This window comes from Astatotilapia calliptera, chromosome 23, assembly GCF_964374335.1.
Source record: "Astatotilapia calliptera chromosome 23, fAstCal68.1, whole genome shotgun sequence".
In the NCBI taxonomy this organism is placed as follows: Eukaryota; Metazoa; Chordata; class Actinopteri; order Cichliformes; family Cichlidae; genus Astatotilapia; species Astatotilapia calliptera.
This window is the reverse complement of record NC_137443.1, coordinates 46,637,537-46,656,084: the sequence shown is the minus strand read 5'-3', so window position 1 is coordinate 46,656,084 and position 18,548 is coordinate 46,637,537. Positions and strand designations below refer to the sequence as shown.

At 42.9% G+C, this 18,548-nt stretch overlaps 2 protein-coding genes across 7 annotated transcripts in view; both read left to right on the top strand.

Annotated features, from left to right (window-relative positions):
* LOC145424057 (histone deacetylase 4-like) overlaps positions 1-4,999 on the top strand; it is an 88,263-nt gene extending 83,264 nt beyond the window's left edge. For 5 of the 6 annotated variants that reach the window (XM_080296849.1, XM_080296847.1, XM_080296848.1 and 2 more), the window contains one exon: positions 237-4,999. In XM_080296849.1, coding sequence (XP_080152975.1) covers positions 237-279 — 43 coding nt within the window. In that variant the 3' untranslated portion in view covers positions 280-4,999. The remainder of the gene's footprint in view (positions 1-236) is intronic. The other variant, XM_080296846.1, reaches the window with a different exon arrangement.
* Positions 5,000-7,035: 2,036 nt separating this feature from the next.
* Positions 7,036-18,089, top strand: LOC145424051 (ribose-phosphate pyrophosphokinase 2-like). Its single transcript, XM_080296840.1, has 7 exons — positions 7,036-7,420; positions 10,126-10,309; positions 12,315-12,413; positions 12,718-12,842; positions 15,657-15,830; positions 15,915-16,074; positions 17,083-18,089. The coding sequence occupies exons 1-7, from the start codon at positions 7,299-7,301 to the stop codon at positions 17,173-17,175; spliced, it is 957 nt and encodes a 318-aa protein (XP_080152966.1). The 5' UTR covers positions 7,036-7,298; the 3' UTR covers positions 17,176-18,089.
* The last annotated feature ends 459 nt before the right edge of the window (positions 18,090-18,548 follow it).

The window sequence follows — 18,548 nt, the reverse complement described above, 5'->3', positions numbered from 1 at the left end:
CTGCCAACATGTTTTTTCTGCTTTAGAGTTGTAGAGTTATTTTAACATGAGAGTTGATGGGGATTGACTCACTTTTGGAGCAAACCCCAAGTGGCCGCTAGAAGAATTGCAGTTTTATCTTTCCACACTGGACTCCCATTCTTTCAGTCCTCGATGGTGCTGGTAAAGTTGAGGAGGCATTTTGTTAATGACAGCTTGAGGTCTAGTATTAATATTTCTGTGTTATATCTCCTCAGCAGGTCTGAGGAGGAGCCCATGGAAGAGGAGGAGCCGCTGTAGTGGACGAAAACGTGAGGGCGTCACCGCGTTACCATTGACCTCTCCGGAGAACGCCTCTTTGAGCAGCAAAGAGTCTCGACTGATCCCTTCATTTAGTCCCCAATAACCCCACTCACCACGTCAGTCACCTTGATTGGCGGCCCCTCGGCCAAAAAAAACGAGGGAGAGGGGGTGGGCTCAGCCTCAAGAGTAGGGAGCCAATCAGAAGACAGAGGAGGACTGAACTGGAAAAAACTTGTTTAAACATACCGGCAAGCGCTCGCTCAGAGACGTTTTATCTGTCAGTCTTCGCACCCCCATGTTAGCCCTCGGCGGCTGATCAAGTGATCACGGCAGCGGGCGAGCGTATTTGGAGCGGAGCGATCGGGAGAGGGCAGGGGCGAGATCAGATCTCGTCACCGAAAGGTGCGATGACACTTCTGTGCAGAAAATACGGTGCTTTACGCGGCTGCCCTCTGACCACATCCAGTACGGACACGGGGACAGCAGACGTCCCCAGCTGTCAAGAGGCAAGCGCGGGGATTTGTTTTCTTTTTTTCTTGACTATTTTCCCTCCCTAAAGAAATGGGGGGGGGGGCATCATGGCAACCGAGAAGATAATTTTACTAAATGTGTTCACTGTGGACTTTGGTTGGGCCGAAGTTTGAGTAGGCTTTTACAAAGATTTTAACGGTGAGACTCCGTCGCCTCGCCGGACCAGCCTGTTGTCGAAGGTTGACGAGTTAGAGGAGTGCCTTGGTGAGGGTCCGCTGGATTTCACGATTGTTCAGGAAAAGATTGCCTTAAGATTTTTCTCGCCGAGGAATCGGCCCGAGGGTGCGGGAGGCGGAGGAGAGTTTCAAGTCCTTTCTTGTGGGGGGGGGGGTGATGAAAAATATAGCAAACAATCTTTCAGCATGTTTACTTGGAACGTGACGAAGACAGCATTTATGTCTCTCACGGCCTCTCTTGAAGAGTTACTTTACTTTTTTTTTTTTGGATGGATCTATTTTTCTGTAAAAAAGGAAGAAAAGAAAGAAGGAAATGAAAGCGCTTTGTAAAGGTAGTTGCCAGCTTCAGTAGAGGAAAAAAATTAAAGGTGCAAACATGGAGACCTTCAAAGAAGGAATTAGAAAAGGTTTAGCCTTTAATGTAGCTTCCCTTTAATCGAAGTCGTCGCTTTGTAAAACGCATGCATTTGAGCAGAGAGGCCAGACATGTTTTTTTTCTCTGTTTCTTTTTACCTGCAAGATATTTTGAATGTTATCCAAAAGAGAAAGCCAAGCAAGAGAAAGCCAAAGCATGAGTTTGGATTTACAGCAGCACTTAACTCCACTTAGATGGCAAGCCGACAAACATTTCACGTATTGGCCCTTTAAGACAAGGCGCCCAATACCCAGTTCAATGTTTACTGATTTACTCCTTCACAGATCAGGTGTGTGCCGAGCCCATGCTTTGCCGGTTGGCAACTACCTTGGTTACTATTGTGAGCTAAACATCAGCCATGTATATTGAATTGAATATATTTTGAGAGGCAGTAATCGAGTATTGTCTTTGTTTGTATTTTACATGTATGATTTTCGCATCAACTTGTCAATTCTGCAACGTCAGAAGTGTGTTTGGTAAGCGTGTCCACTCCTTTTTTCTTTTTTTTTACTTTTTACTGTATAAAATTATTTTTCTAACTTTTTCATCCATAGATTTTGTTCTGTGTTTTTATCCGTTTTCTGAATAGTTATAGGGCTGCCATTCACGTCCTTAGTACTGTTGTTCTTTCTTTCTTGTATTTATCAGAACTAAGGAGCAACTCTTTCTTTCTTTCTTTCTTTCTACGGCTCCCTGAAGCCTTTCTGCATTTTCATCAATGATGTATTTATAACATGTACTGTTTATAGGAGATTTGTATATGGAAAAATTTATAAATGTACTCTAAACTAATGACAGCTATGATATTGTGAGCAAAAAAAAGAAAAGCAGTATGGTGTAAGATGTTACTCCATGAACTTTGAAAAAGCAGCATATTTAACTCGTCATCGACTGCACTGTTTTCCAGTGGTCGCTACGCGGCACCGCGGTTGACTTTTTAAACACCTACAGAGTCAAGACATTTGATCACTTTGTTGCCTAACATTTCCTCTGGTGCATGTGCGACATGCGCTTACCTTTCAACTGTGATAACACCCAAAAAACAAACAAAACGACGTTTAGAGGCCACCTTATGTAGCTAGCTGAGTTTTCTGTGGTGGGAAAAGAAAAGAAGGGGACACCTATGTCAACGAAAGGATTTCTTTCTTTTTGTTTTTCAAGCAGCTCGGGATGGAAAACATCAGCCAATCATTTCAAAGTCCTTCTCTAAGCATGTGTGGCACTATCATGACGTCGGTGTTTCCTTCTTCCTTTTCCTGCTTTGAACTGACCTGACACGAAGAGTAGATCGAATACATTCGAATGAGCCCCCATCTGTCAACTGCTTTGTTAAACACCTGATTAAAGACGACTGTCATGTTTATTTTTAAAGGGACTTTTCATCCCCCAAATCAAATGAGCGTGTTTTTCCTCTGGCCTGTAGTGATTTATCCAGTCGGATTGCTCCGGTGCGAGTTGCCCATTGTTGATGATATCAGCTGTAGACATTCCTGTGGCTTTTGAATATAATGGGACTAAAAAGAAGTTTCCTTGTGCTGCTCAAAAAGAGGAAAAAAGATGACCCACTTATACAAAAATATCCACAAATCTTGCTGTGAGGAGCTACATGTAGAAGCTATTTTCTTTCCACCAAAATACATCCACCATCTAACTGTGATTAGGCTTAGATGCCATATTGCAGATGGTAATGCGGATGTATTTTTGCCCTCGCTATTTTTGTCAGTGGAGACTCGGGAGATCTGAGTTTCTGTTCTGACCCATTTCTGTATAAAATGGCAACTTTTTGAGGTTTTGGATGTTACAGTTTAGGAAATGATTAAAACTAATAAACAGGGGCTTACGTTCCACGGGTGTTAACACTTTACTGTTGCAAATATGACAGGATTGACAGGAGTTCACAATCAAAAATCAACAACTTCTTTTTAGCTGATTTCATGTTCAGTGGCTGTCCTGACACTAAACGAACCCAATATGAGCTTTAATACTATCTGCATACTTCTTTTGGCTAGCGGATCTAGTCAGTAGAAATAAATTATACATAAATTATCCATGAAGACGTTTGATTTTTGGAGGACACGTTGCTGAGTTTTTAAAATATCTTTTATGTCTTTGAGCATCACAAGGTGAGTCCCATTTTTTTTGAACCCCAATTGATTTATCAAAACTTCAACCATAATTATTTGCCATACTATTGGTAATGGCATTTATAACAGCCAATAAATGAGAATTTTAAAAAATAAAGAAGAGAAACACCCTTCACCAAGTTATGAGTGTTGACATTACATAGTGTGTCCACCAGAGGCCACTATGCAGCGCCACAAAGACAACCAGCTGGTTTGAGCATAAATAAGTAAGTACACCCCCCCAAAAAAATTAGGGTAAATTTTTTTGTTTGTCCAAAAGAAAAACGTATATTGGTATATCACAATATCGGATTTTCAGATCACCAAATGTTGGTATCAGTCTTAAAAATCCTTTATCAGTCAGGCTATGGCCAGAAAAGGCTGAGTTTTCTAATCCCAGCACAGTCGGGCAGAGCTTAGACAAGTAAATAAATAAGTACACTTAACAAATTTTAGGGAAATTTCTTTTGGTTTTTTAAAAGGAAAAAAATATCAGCCGATATCTCAAAATATATACATTAAAAAAAAATATATTGGTATCTGTCTTAAAAATCCCTTATCAGGCCAACTCTAGCCAGAGAAGGCCCAGCTGTCTACAACCAAAACTGGTCCACTTACAGCAGAATAATAGACGTGGATGAGCAGTAGGACAGGCCAGAGGAGAGAAATGTCTAAATTTGAGTTGATATAATTTTCTAAACTTGTAAGATTTGCGGTTAAGTTGATATTTTTCATCTCTAACCAAACATTCCACTTGTTACTTGCTTAAGTTGTAGATTTTTTACTACTCTTTCTTTTTTTGCTGTCTGCTCGCGCCAAACTTTAACTCTTTGCATGGTTTGTGAGTCAGCATGCCTGCTTGTCTGTGTAACAAAAAGTGTATTTGCACAATAGAAGAAGAACACTGGAGGACTTATATATTTAAAAAAAACATAAAACAAAAAAAAAACCTCCCTTGGCAGCTCCCAAGAGCTCCAGGAGGGATGTTTTTTTTTTCTTCCTCTCTGGTGGGCAAACAATTCAAAGGACTTTGTCCAAATGACTCCACTGAGAAACATTTAATATCATTCTTATTGGATAAGTGATTTCAAGCACTTACGACTTGTATGAACTGTGTTTGAGAGAAACGTGCTCTGCCAAACCTCTGCTACATTCAGACCTTAAAGACGCTCCCAAAGAATGTTCCTCTTTCAAAGATTTCTAAACGGGCACTGGAGAAATCAGTTGAGAAAAAGGTTTGGGGGGGGAAAGGGCATCGTCGTTTGATTGTCACACCCACCTCGGCCAGTTCTATACATATATATAACCACTGTGGCTCAAGAGCAATTCTTGGTTTACATGTAAATGGATTAAAAAAGTTATTTTTTGTTTGTTGTTTGTCTCTATTGATGAAAAATGTTATCTTTCTTTGGGACCTACGCTTTGGACATTTCATCTCTGACATCATCTATAAAATATATTTCTGAAAAATACGAGCGGCTCCAGTCGTGTTATTGGTTTGTCATCATTGACAGCATTGGGGTAACTTGTTGCTACCTCGTGAGGTTTTGACCTCAGTGACCAGGATTCTGGACCTAATCAATACAGACACCAAGTCTGGTCACGTTCTAGCTGATGATGTTCTTTGATCACACAACTGAAACGATTACTCAGAGTCTGTGATAGTGCAAATCAATCCAAAATAATCAATAGTATTGGTTTCAGGGTATCTGCAGAGCAGACAGTGGAGTCATGCTCTTTCTTGAGCTGAAAAATTAGCTGGCCACCACGTGACGGCAAGAAAGAGCACCACGAGAGGCATAAAGTCTCAGATGACTTCTCTCTGAGTAGTAAATCGAATTACAAAACCCAGTGTCACAAGTGTGCAGGCTGCATTTGGGCAAAGGCCAAGCAGTCACTATCAGCTGTGGTCAAACATTTAGTCTAGAACATGATTTAAACGTCAAAGTTTGAAAGATCAAAAACGCTGATAAATAAGAAATCTGGCATTCATCTGATTGCATTTCTGTATATAGCTTAGAAGCAAAATGACGTACGGGGTCACAGGAATAAAAGCTCGTCAGTCGTCTCAAATCATCACGCGGTTTCTGCTCCATCTCTGGTTTGCCTAAAACTTTAATACTGCAAAGTTCAGATCGATCTAATCACTGCTGATAGATCGATTTTGACATATTTACTTTTATGTACAATATTTTTTTTATTTGCACTTGTTGACCTTTAATAGCTTTTACTATTGTTTAAAAACTTTACGTGAAATATTGGATTCCTCCAGGGCAGTGTAAGTCCAACAACAGTAGGTAGAGTAGCTCTCAAAACTGAATATGAATATGCAAACATTTAACAATATTATTTATTAAAATGGTTACCATTTCCAGAATTCTGTTCTATTTGGATTCAACTATATATTGATATTTTTGTTTTTCTGGTAAGGGTTGTCATATTTGCTCAATCCAGCATGAAAGTTGAGTGAAAATATAACTTTATTCACTTTTGTGATAAAATATTTTCTTAAAAATATTCTATATGCTTCATTTTGCATGCTTGTGAATTGCAACGATATACCATTCAAAATTATCACTAGTTTTTTTTATTTTAATTTTTATTGGTATGTTTTAATAGGTGTGACTTTACAGGACAGCTTGAATGTTTAAAAATATTTCATACTCAGCTATTTTTCAACGTATCTGTCCCACGTTACACATCCCACAAACACCAGTGAGAATTCCAGGCTTTTATCTTTAATAGTGTCTGACGCCAGTGTCGTTTTCAAACATTGGCTCAGATTTTAAGTCAAAAAAAGAAAAAAGAAAGGTAAAGGAGTTGGATGGACAATTTTTCAAAATAAATAATCTAGAAAAGTATTTCATATATAAAACTACAATTTCACAGCAATTATTATGTTTGTTCAAACGTTGAACCACACTATATTTGGGTAAATCTGGGCTCGTCGAGTGGAAAATGTTGGAAAGATGTGAGGATTTTAGATGGATTGAGCCTTAATGAGAATAGCATGAGGAAAGGCTTTCGGGCATTAATAATTAACAGCGAATTTAAAAAGGAAAGCTTGTTTCTCTTGGAATGAATAATAGCTGTGTAGTTATTAATTCATAAGAATATTTAACAATTAGTTTGGCACATTATAACAGCATAAAAGCTGGGGCATTTTACACTACGATGCTCTCGACAAGCTAAATGGAAATGAGGAGATTATGTATATATATATATATATATATATATATATATATATATATATATATATATATATATTATTATTATTATTATTTTTTTTTTTAATAGAATAAAAGTTTAAGATTGCTTAATGTGCACTAAATGGGAAAGCATATATATTTGTTGTGCAATAAAATGTTGATTCTGTTTATAGTATCAATATATTAAGGAGTTAATTTATAAGGTAATAAAGTCACATGCTACACGGTGAAATCTGAGCAGACATGGGGTAACCTGGGACAGTGTAAGCCAATAAAAAGATCGATTTGAAAGATGTCTTGAGATAACGTTCTTCATTCATAAGTGGACAGCTCTGCCGTCCAATGAGGGGCAGGCACTTCCCCTCACCGTGCAAACGCTGAGCTCGTATTTCCTCTCCGCCGACGGTCCCAGCAGCGGTGCGATGCTCACTCTCCAACCTTAAGCTTCATTTCTTCCCCCTTCTCTTCCCCCCAAAGCACCCTTAAAGCGGGGACACCTCGTGTCTTTTATACCTTTCTTCATTTTTCTTTTTCTCGAACAAGCAGCTCCAGGTTTTTGGACATGCCTAACATCGTGCTTTTTAGCGGGAGCTCCCACCACGACCTGTCCCAGAAAGTGGCGGATCGGCTGGGACTGGAGCTGGGGAAAGTGATAACGAAGAAATTCAGCAACCAGGAGACATGGTGAGTATATTTGGGATTTGCAGACTATGCTAGTTATCTTGACATTAACGCGTAACGGGTTTGTCTTCTCTTTTTGCCCTCAGTGCTTTGGCTCGGTGTCCCCATGTGGGAGGGTTAGCTTCTGGCTAACAATAGTTTACTATTCACGTCTACACGTGACTAGCTAACCACATGTAAACATAGCAGGTTAGCTTGCTAAAGTTGGGGCGTCCTTTATCGGACACCTGCGCTATCCTTATCATTGAGGACTTGTTTTATTACTTAAAATGCTCTGTTCACCTGTCTTGCGTGCGTTCAAAACAACAGGTGTAAACCAGCGTCACGTAACACTTAATGCCGTATTTTGTATCTGCGTCGCAAACTCCACAACGAGCTCGTGTCTTATCAAACTCGGCTTTGTAGCCATTTAAAGGGATTTTCTGTTAGCTAGGAAAACGCTACTGTTGAGAAGGGAACAGGCTGTTACTGCTGTTAAATAATTTAAGTTAAATTGTGGTTATTACGGTATAACTGATTCAAGCCTCGCTCGTCGTTGTCTCGGTTAAAGTGCGCTGATGTACGGGGGTCAACTACGTCCGATAATGGATGCTGGTTTACCCCGCTGTCATTTTAACACACTCTTGAGTTAGCTTGCTAACTTCATAGACCGAAATATAGCTAAAGGCATCTGAAGGCATTAGCATACATTTAAAAAGTCCACAGCAGCCACAGAGATACGTTACATGTTAAATAAGAGCACAGCTTGTTTCTGCTGCCTCTGTGTATGAGGGAAGATGGTTAACTGTCCACTGGTTGTGTCACATGCGCTTAATTTGAGCTTATATCCACAATACCGAGCTCACCTTTAGTTTATCCAGTGCCCACACGCATGCGTCGACCCTTGTTTAATAACTTTCAGCTTTCCACGGGGCTTTTATTACTTTTACTGCTTGTGGACTTGAATGTGTGCAGCCTGTCTGAACTCTCCTGCGGGATGATGACCTTTTGGTTTCATGTTTGCATGCTTGTGCTGACCCCGAGCTCTCAGCCCCCAGCAGCTTCAAATTCAGCACATATGGAGCTGCTGGGCTTCTTTTGGATGGAGTAACACGAGAAATGTAGTGTCTTGATTTTTTTTGGGGGGGGGGGGCTGCAGTGACCATTTCATTGCTGGGGGGGTTACTCAGAGAGGATTTCCTTGTGTGATGCACTCGACTGCATCTGTTGTTTGGTCATCTGCAGTCTCTCTTAAAGGTGTCTGGATCCTTTTTCCATTCACAGCTTTTAAAAAACAAAAATCCAGGGAAACTCTTGATTATCTGCGGCGTGTTTGCTCTGCTGGGAACGCAGCTGTTTGTGCGACACAAAACAAAGATTATTTTCTCATCCTCTCACAATAAAGGGAGGCGATGGCGGCTCTTCTCAAATCTTCTGACTAAGACTTCACTTTGTGACAAAAACAAGAGCGTAAATCCCTGGGAATAAAACGGCATGGAGACTTTTTATTTGTGCTCTTTTTCCCTTGATGATCAGGCTGGGGAAAATACTCTGTTACTCAGCTCAAGCTGATGGAGTTGAAAGACCCAGACATGGAGGATAAAGGGAGAATTTGAGGCTATTAGTGGACTAACTTTGCAGACTTGGAGCGATATACAGTATCAGTGTTTGCACAGCCTCTGCTGATGTAATTAAGTTCTATTAACTGTTTGTCTAATCGTGATTCTCCCTCTGCATAGCTGTGCGTGCAGTGATCACATGACTGAGGTTGACGGGACTTGGTCATCTCCCACAGAGGAATGTCACACACACACACACACACACACACACACACACACACACACACACACACACACACACACACACACACACTGTCAGCTTCACATGTTCAACCTGAGCAGAGGGACTCAGCCCAGACTTGGCCTTTAACACTAAAACCTGCAGTGTCCCACAGTGCAGTTTGTGTGAGTGTCAATATAAAGGTAAATGTATTGTTGGGGATTTTCTGAGCATCACAGAATCCTGTAGTTTTAATATCAGATTTATAATATAAAGTGGTCGAGTGCTTTTTTTGTTGTTGTTGTTGTTGTTTTGACTGATCCATCCTTGAGTTTTTCTTTTACCTGGATTTAAGCAACAAGACACCAAAGTTATGTTTCTGTCTTTGTGCTCAGTTTATGTCTCTGGTAATTTTGCATCTTTGGCCTTTTGGAGATTTTTGGGCTTGTTTTGAGGCTATATTCTGTCTCGAGTCTTTTAAAGTCTCTTTGTGGCTTTTTAGTGTTGTTTAGTTTCTCTTTGTGGTCTTGTGCCTCTGACTTGTATCTCTTTGGAAGTGTTTTTACGCTGTGGGTTTTCTTTATGCGTTTTTTCCTTTTTGCGTCATTTTGAGTCTGTTTTTGGTGACTTTGAATCTTTTTGACTGTTTTGCTTTGAGTCTCTTTGGTAACTCTGAGGATACGTTCTGCGTCTTTAGAAACTCTAAAGCTTGTTTCTCATCTCTCTTTTTTTGTGGTCATTTAAAGTCTTTGTGGCTTTTGTTGTGTCTCTGTGGTCTTGTACCACATTGGTTGAATTGTCTGTTTACGTGTGGTTTTGGTCGTTTTGTCAAATGTCTCATTGTCTCTTCAGTCTTGTGGGTTTCTTTGGTCGTTTTACTCAAAGATCACAGGGTCGTGTGTCTGTGTGGATGTAAAATATATTCTTTTGCCTGCATTTTTGTTATACAGTGTGGAAATTGGGGAAAGTGTGCGTGGTGAAGACGTGTACATCATTCAGAGCGGCTGTGGGGAAATTAACGACAACCTAATGGAACTGCTAATCATGATAAACGCCTGCAAGATCGCCTCGTCATCCCGTGTCACTGCTGTCATCCCCTGCTTCCCCTACGCCCGACAGGACAAGAAGGACAAGGTAAACGCCTCACCACTCTGAAACCCTAACAGCAGAAAGAGTTCAGAACCAAAAGTACAAACGTCACCTCTGCTTGTTCCTGCGAGCCACATATATATTTATATGACTTTAATCCTGTAAACTGGCATTTAGTCACAGGCTGCAGTGCAGCTGTGAGCTTATACAAACATAAATGGTCCTGTGGGCGCCGGCTCGAGTGGAGGCTGCTGGGTAATGAGTGAAAATCTGTCTTTGTAGGAGACGTTAAAATGCAGATTTCAAAATCTCAAGAACAAGACCAAACAGGTCCTCGGAGAACGTTTCTGCTTCCCCTCTGGCAGGTTGACGCATTAACTTAATCGCACTGACGTTTTAATAAGAAATCCCTCAAGGTCAGCAGCGGCGTCGGTTTGCAGGCAGACTGACGTGTCAGAAACCGGCTCAAGCTGCTGATCTTGTAAATCATTATCTTGTGTTGCCACAGTTGTTGGTGTGATGAGTGTGGAGAATCACGTCTGCACGAAGCAGCGAGATGGACGCGGTTTTCAACTAATTAGCACCTGCAGAGGTTCTGATCCAGCGAATTAGCGTCCTGTCGGACTCCTCCTTGCTTTCCACCTTCACTCTGCCTGCGTGTGCGCCGAGCTCCACTTATCTAATAAAGTCTCATCGTAGCACGTGAGGGTCAAAGCTCTGTGAACACTTTCTTACCTCATCCTCACCAGATAAAGATTCTACTTTAAAAACGTGCCGATTTCAGGCTTCCTGCCAGATTCTGTTCATTTGGAAACGCTATACAAACTTAACCCGGTTCACATTTCACAACACAAACAGCCAAGCTGTCGCTGGGATTTGTAGTACATATATTGTCCAATATAGTGCATGTGTTGGTGGCTGTCAGGTTACTGTTCTTAAAGAAGGGCAACAGGAGAAGAGGCTGATGGTGTCAGATTACACAAGAACTGGACTGAAAATCAGTGGCAGCAGTGATGGGGGGGATCAGTCACATACTACTGACAGATATGACAAGACAGCCGGCCTTGAGTTCAGGCTGTGTTGAAATACAAAGGTAAATATTGACTTTCAAGCTCATTAGAATTGTGCAAACTCAGTTTTTGTCCTATATGTTGTATTTCTGTTCTGTTTGCACGAGCGACAACAAATCTGCGAGCTGTGACTTTTGCACTACAGGATATAATAGCCATATTTACCACATTCATTCTGAACAACAAGCTCATTTTGTGCTAGATTATTATTATTATTATTATTATTATTATTTTTAAGTTGAATTTGATCAAGGCTGAAAAAGCTGGATCCCTGAGGCCGCCCACCTCCACGATAAATAAGTGGAAGGAAATAGATGGATGGAGAAAACAGGTCTAACTTCCTACAGAGCTGTAATGTGTTTCAGGTGAATAATGAACGTCCTCCTGACAGCTCAAATCTTTTTATCTCACGTACTTCAGACTCCACTCACAGCTGCTCACTTTATCCTGGTGCAGTGAGCATCTAGCCATCATGAATATCCAAGCGCCACATTTAGTCTAATCACCGGCCTAAGCGCCGCTCCACCGTCATGAACACGTATTCGAGTGTTCTGTCAACAAGCCCTGACGCGTCTCTCGAGTAGACGCAGCAGCTAAACAGCACAGGCCCCGAGCGGCAGCCAGACCTACATTGCTGGGGTGACCCCCAAAGCAAGGACTCTGACAAGGACGGAGCCGTCTACGTGTGCCTTCAGCAGCTGACAATCACAACACACAAACTTTGAACTTTGTAGCAAAACAAGGGAGGGGTTTTATTTAGGTTGCTGGAGCTTTTATAGCTTTAGTTTCATTTTTGTAAATAAAATGTGTGAAAATGAAAGCCGGCTGATTAACATCAGCACAAATGTTCAAAGGTGCTGCGAGTCAACATAAAATGATTATACAAACAGTATGGTCACCATATAGGAGGGGGAAAGTCCTTTCGGCGTATTTACCCGTGCATACTTGCCTCCAACGACTGTGTCTCAATGCTTCCTCAGAGCCGAGCACCCATATCAGCCAAACTGGTGGCTAACATGTTGTCGGTGGCTGGTGCGGACCACATCATCACCATGGACCTCCACGCGTCACAGATCCAGGTTGGTGCACCAGTGTTTCCACCTCTTACTGCCAAACTTGACGTACAGACTGAGAAATCGCCACATAAAGACCATCAAATCTGCCTGTTAGCACCTCTAAGTCTCACACACGGCTGCACAGGTGCTTGTAGATGGACCTAATACTGCTGCTAGCTTCATACGAAGCTGCCAGTTTCACAGCAACAGTTTCTTAGAGTGATTTGAAGGTGAATGTATGCTTTGATCCAGTTCTATTTGTGCTACACGTGTTGTGTTTGCATGCATAAAGAGCTAATTGTCGTTTTACTCTGGTCCGGTTTTTAAGGGCTTCTTCGACATTGCTGTGGACAACCTGTACGCCGAGCCCGCCGTCCTGCAGTGGATCAAAGAACACATTCCTGAGTGGAAGAACTGTATCATCGTGTCTCCAGATGCAGGAGGAGCCAAACGGTAAGCCGCAGCGACACGAGATAGCGGGGTTAAGGAGCACCACGTATCTCTGCATGATGTGAAATGCTAATAAGCTGCAGACGGACTGTATGCAGTGAACTGTGACCACTGTTTTTATTTATTTGTGCCGTCTTCAAATTCAAACTTCATGTCCCATCATGCCTGTGTCTCCTAAGCGTCTTTGAGAGGTTTCTGGATCATGACTGGAGTCCAGCTTTGGGTGCGCAAGAGCGTGACGTGCAAGGCTGTGCCATATCTGACTGTACGCAATTGTATCATTATATTGCGTTATCAGCGATATAGCAATGCGTTGCGTGTCCTTTCCCTCGAGCTGTGGATGAAAGTTACTGATGTGATGGTAAAGGAGGGCTTTAAGCAACTCCTTAAAGCGCTCGACCCAACACGAAGATCCCAGGTAGAAAAATGTTTTCAGTTTCAATTCTAGTGTGAGACTGTCTCGTGCAGGCTCATTTTATGCTATGTCACTGCAGTTGTGTTACTGTGCTGCAGCTGCTGGCACCTCGCAGCAGTAGATTTACTCTTTAAATTAAACAGCGTGTCGTCAGTGGCAGCGGCTCATTGGAAAAGTCGTGTTTGCTCTAATAAATGCTGCCGTCTGCGAGCTGCAGTCGCCGATACAACACGGTTCAGTATTTCTTTTTTCTGTGTGAGTGTTGTGATGTCATTTTGGGGCTGTGTTACTCGCCCTCAGCAACGACGTGTCTGTAAAGCCTCAGTGCTGATGGTGACTGAGCAAAAACCACATCATGAGCTTGAAGGAATGACCCACAGAGCTGAGGCAGGAGTGTGTTGAGCACACGTTATGGGATCACTGCAAAAGAATGATGCCTCATGGAAGGTTCCTGAAGGGGAGTAAGGGCCGCTGGCCAAACAGCGACGCTGGGGGAGTAAAGGCCATAAAAGCTGGACTGGAGCTCCCCCTTAGTAAAAAGCTTCTTTTCCACCAGCAGCTGCTTGACTTGGCTCATCTCTGTTTTTAGGGTTTCCCATTATTAGGTGGTAGCATTTAAGACGTGACGTCAGCAGACTGCAGGCCACCGATTGGACGAGGAAAATTATTCCACACTAACCAACGACAAGGTGCAGATGTTTACCATCTGTTTAGCAGCAGGTGTACCATCACCTCGATGTGCCCCATTGTTGTGTTTGTGTCACATAAAATGACATCACAGGACATCCCGGCCACGTTGCTATAACAACTCCACCCACATTGAAGTGGTACTAATGGAAAACAACTGAAATAGTCGGTTGGGTCTATGCTGGTGGAAAAGAGGCAATAAAAAAACAGACAAAAGGCTCTTATGTGTCACATTATATTTTATCACCTGCCCAGTGTCATCTGATTGGTGCATGACTGGTAAAGCATGATGGAGGTAGCATCGTGCTGCGGTGGCTAAGACAAAACTCTGAGGGATGTGACTCCGACAGTGTTGGGGAGTAACGGAATACATGTACCACCGTTACGTATTTAAAATACAAAATATGAGTAACTGTATTCCGTTACAGTTACCGTTTAAAAAGGTGGTATTTAGAATACAGTTACTTTGTTGAAATAAATGGATTACACTGCGGTACTTTCCTGTTTCATATTGTCGCGGGTCAGGACTGTTTGGGTTTGTTTGACAGCTACGTTCTGTTGTTCCAGGCGGCAGCGTTACGGTTGCCATGGTTACAGGGCGACGCTCTCTCTCTGCGACTGTGTGTTTCCTGGGTGAGAGAGCGCCTTTTCGTTGTTGTTGTTGTGCTAAGCTAACAGGCAGAATGCTACAAGCATAGCTCTAAAGAATGTAGCATCATGGGCAGTGTAGTCCGTGCTGCAGGGAGAATGGACTGCCATACACGTTATGGGTCTGTGAGCGAGGAGGGAGAAAAAGGGGAGTGGAAAGGTACGAGTTGTCATCGAGCAGAAACGGGAGCTGGAAGCATGTAAATATAATAATAACCACTGCAGCCAAGAAGAGTGCCTGACGAGCCCAGTTGTAAGTAAGCTATTAAGACTCGACTGTACACCGTGTTCGTGTTTTCCTCCGAAACAATAAGTTCCGTTGGAGCCTTTCAACGCCTCTCTCTGTCTCTCGCAAGAAAAGTTGACCCACACAACAAAGTAAAGCTATTTTTCGGCTACGAGCCGACAGGGACCCCGCCGTATTAGTCAGAGGTCCCTTTACTACAGTTCGGAGTCGCGGACCTTCAGTAATAGTAATAAATCACACAGCAATAGTACATTCACGTTGTTGTAAAAAGCATGATAATATATTAAGTAATCCAAAGTATTCAGAATACGTTACTGTCATTGAGTAACGTAACAGAATACGTTACAGAATACATTTTGGGGCATGTATTCGGTAATCTGTAATGGAATACATTTTAAAAGTAACCTTCCCAACACTGGACTCCGACCACATCAAAGGTCCTGAAAGTGGCCGTGCACCTGGTCATATCAAGAACACACAGACTGCACTGACCCCCCCCCCCATCTGTTTGGCCATTCGTTTGTATTGAGTGTAGAAAATATACTTCAATGTTTAGTGTAGGGGGAAAGTGATGTGCTGATTCAAGCTTTAGCTCCGAGTCTTTTCACAGTGACATTAGGAGAAATCAGCAGAACCTCGGTGATTATCATCTGCTTAGTTTGCCAACTGCTTGCCATTTTGGAAGTTATTTGATGTCATCCTGTAGAGAAACGAGGGCGCACTGCGGGGATTTCAGTCACAGCTTTGTAGTCGACTTGTTTGAGAAGCAATTAAGGGTTGAGTCTGTGCATGTCCCTCCTCTTTCCTGTCCCCCGCTCAGCGTGACGTCCATCGCGGACCGTCTGAATGTGGACTTCGCTCTCATCCACAAAGAGAGGAAGAAGGCCAACGAGGTGGACCGCATGGTGCTGGTCGGTGACGTCAAGGACCGCGTGGCCATCCTGGTGGACGACATGGCCGACACCTGCGGGACCATCTGCCACGCTGCCGACAAGTCGGTGTCACTTAGATGGTTTTGTCTTTGGCTCGTTTTATGTATAAATGTAGTGACTTTTTTTGGTAATTGTTCCACTTTTAGGCTAATCGATGCTGGAGCTGTGAAGGTCTACGCCATCCTCACGCACGGCATATTCTCAGGGCCGGCCATATCTCGCATCAACAGCGCCCCGTTCGAGGCTGTGGTGGTGACCAACACCATCCCGCAGGAGGAGAAGATGAAGGCCTGCCCGAAAATACAGGTATACACAACAGCTGCCGTCTTTAGATGAGATGGTGCACAGAACTCAACCGACTGATGTTCGGTTGGTTGGGATCGTCACTGGCTACAGCAGTGCAGCAGCTTATTCTACCAGTTTACCACTTTGGCAGTGATAAAGGTGTCCAGACCTGCAGCGGTGGATAGTGTGGATCCTGTTTGGATTTCCAGGAACTACATTTGGCTAATTAGGTGTAAAACTGCAGCTGAAGGTCCTCAAACTCCCTCATGTAGTTCTGCTGTGGTTACAAATGCTCAGCTTTTGAGTAGAACCACAGTGTAAGATCATAATACAACAGTGACATCCAGTGGTATGACCTGTTCAGCTTTACAGGCCTGGTTCTTAGCTGACAGCTGCTGAGGTAAACACTTGGCATCAGGTTGAGCTTTTGTTTGTCTGCAGTTTCTGTCCTTCAGGGAAATGTTGCTGTTGTAAGTCGGTTTTCTTTAATTCTGTTAGAAACTTCCAGATTCCTGAGAATTCAAACACCAAAATGTAGCTTTACAAAAATGGATGTTAAGTTGGTTTTAATTTCTTTCTTTCTTTCCTATGACCATTCTACATATTTTCATCATCTCTTTCTTACTGTCTTTCTCCTCCACTGCTCTCTCCAAGCCTCCTCTGACCTGCAAAGGTCTGCAAATGCTCAACAACTCCCCTCAGCATCGCTGTCATCAGTGACTCATCGACTCGTATCAGGCTCCTTTCAGGAAACTTTCCAGCCTCCTCCAGAGTAAATTGTTGTGAGTGCTTCACACCCAGCATGTTGGGGTAAACGGTGATCTGTCAGCCTGTGCTCACTAGACGAACACTGGCCAGAGCATTGTTAAAATGTGTTAAACAAAAGGGTTTTATACACAAACAGGGTGGCCAGCCACGGCTGCCGCGCAACAAAAAGAAGAAGAAGAGGAGCAAGGCTGGAGGAGGCTTGCAGCAGATGTGATTTGTGCTACTTTCTATCTCACGTTACAAACTCGTTATTTCCTGCAGGTCATCGACATCTCCATGATCCTGGCGGAGGCCATCAGGAGAACCCACAACGGCGAGTCGGTGTCCTACCTCTTCAGCCACGTGCCCTTGTAGAGAACAGGAGCTCGTCAGGCCACGGGGCCAACGCTTTCGGGCACACCTCCAGTTAAGGCTGAAAACAAAAGAGGCCTGATGGCTTTCAGCCAAAAGCCCATGTGACTGTTTAAAGGTCACGCCCACATTGCCCTTTACATCTCACCCAGCAGACAGAGAAATATCACTTCCTCCTCCGAAGACCAACTTTGTATTTATGAGCTTTTTTTAGTTTTTTGTGCCCCCCCCCCCTCTCAGTTTCAGTATTGCTAACCTTGAGCCCAGCACTCATTGGCCTCCACTTTAACCAAAGGGTCCCTTATGTAACACCGTGTATTATTTGTACCTCACTTTAAATGAAGCTTTCCACTGTGTCATGGGTCAGCGGTGTTTATGCTTCACAAAGTAATAAAACATGAAAATGTATCCGCGTCCCTGCTGTCACTGAAGTGTTTGCTTTTTCAGAGCTGCTGAAAGTTTTCTAGTTGTAGCCGAACTCTAACACTTTGATTCTGGTAGTTCAAGCTTAGCGCCGTATTCCTGAGCGTAGTTCAGAAGCTGCATGGCGAGCGTAACTGTACCGACGTGACCACGGGCACAGTCGAGTCAGAGCTCGAACACTTTGTTTTAGTTCCTCGTTTCTTTGCCTGGTTCAGCTGCACGATGTTAGGGCAGCCTTCCTTCCTGAGAATCGCACTAAAAGGAGATTTAACGACGAATACGAGAATCCAAGAGGTCACGATGAGAAATGGAGCATCGAGCTTTGTTCTAGTGTCGATTTCAGCCGTAATTTGTTTTTGTTTTAAAGGTGAATCAGCTGTAATGGGTCACATTTGCCTGCAGGTTGATTGAAAATGTGATTTCTTCTCTTTTTATATATACATATATAAATATCTGTGTAACGCTTTGACAATAAAGCTTTTGACATTGGCTTACCGACGCTCTCCTCATCATCTCTGCGCTCCTGTTTAGTGGCACTAAAGAAACACATGAGCAGCAACATTGTAAAAGTGGTAAGATGGGGGGGTTAAAGTGTTCTCAACTGACAAGTTTGGGTGGAATATACTCACCTGACACTTTGTTAGGTACACCTTAGTAGTTGGTTGGACCCCCTTTTTTGCTTTCAGAGCTGCTTTAACTGTCCTGTAAGGTGCTGGAAACAAAGATTTAGATTCATATTCACATGACAGCATCACACAGTTGCTGTAGATTTGTTGGCTGCACACCCTCCTGTTCCAGTTTAGCGAGCTGAGACTGCTGGTGACTGTGGAGGCCGTTTGAGTCCAGTGAACTCCAGTTTGAGGGTTATTGTGCATAATCCTGCTGGAAGAAACCGTGAAAAGATGAATGGGCGTGGTCAGCAAACGCACTCGGGCAGGTCGTTCAGTTTAAAC

Excerpts from the sequence above, each read along its gene's own strand:
- LOC145424051 (XM_080296840.1), top strand. The coding sequence starts at position 7,299 with ATGCCTAACATCGTGCTTTTTAGCGGGAGCTCCCACCACGACCTGTCC. Across the intron at positions 12,414-12,717 it reads TCCACGCGTCACAGATCCAG|GGCTTCTTCGACATTGCTGT; the intron begins GTTGGTGCACCA and ends CCGGTTTTTAAG. Across the intron at positions 12,843-15,656 it reads GATGCAGGAGGAGCCAAACG|CGTGACGTCCATCGCGGACC; the intron begins GTAAGCCGCAGC and ends TCCCCCGCTCAG.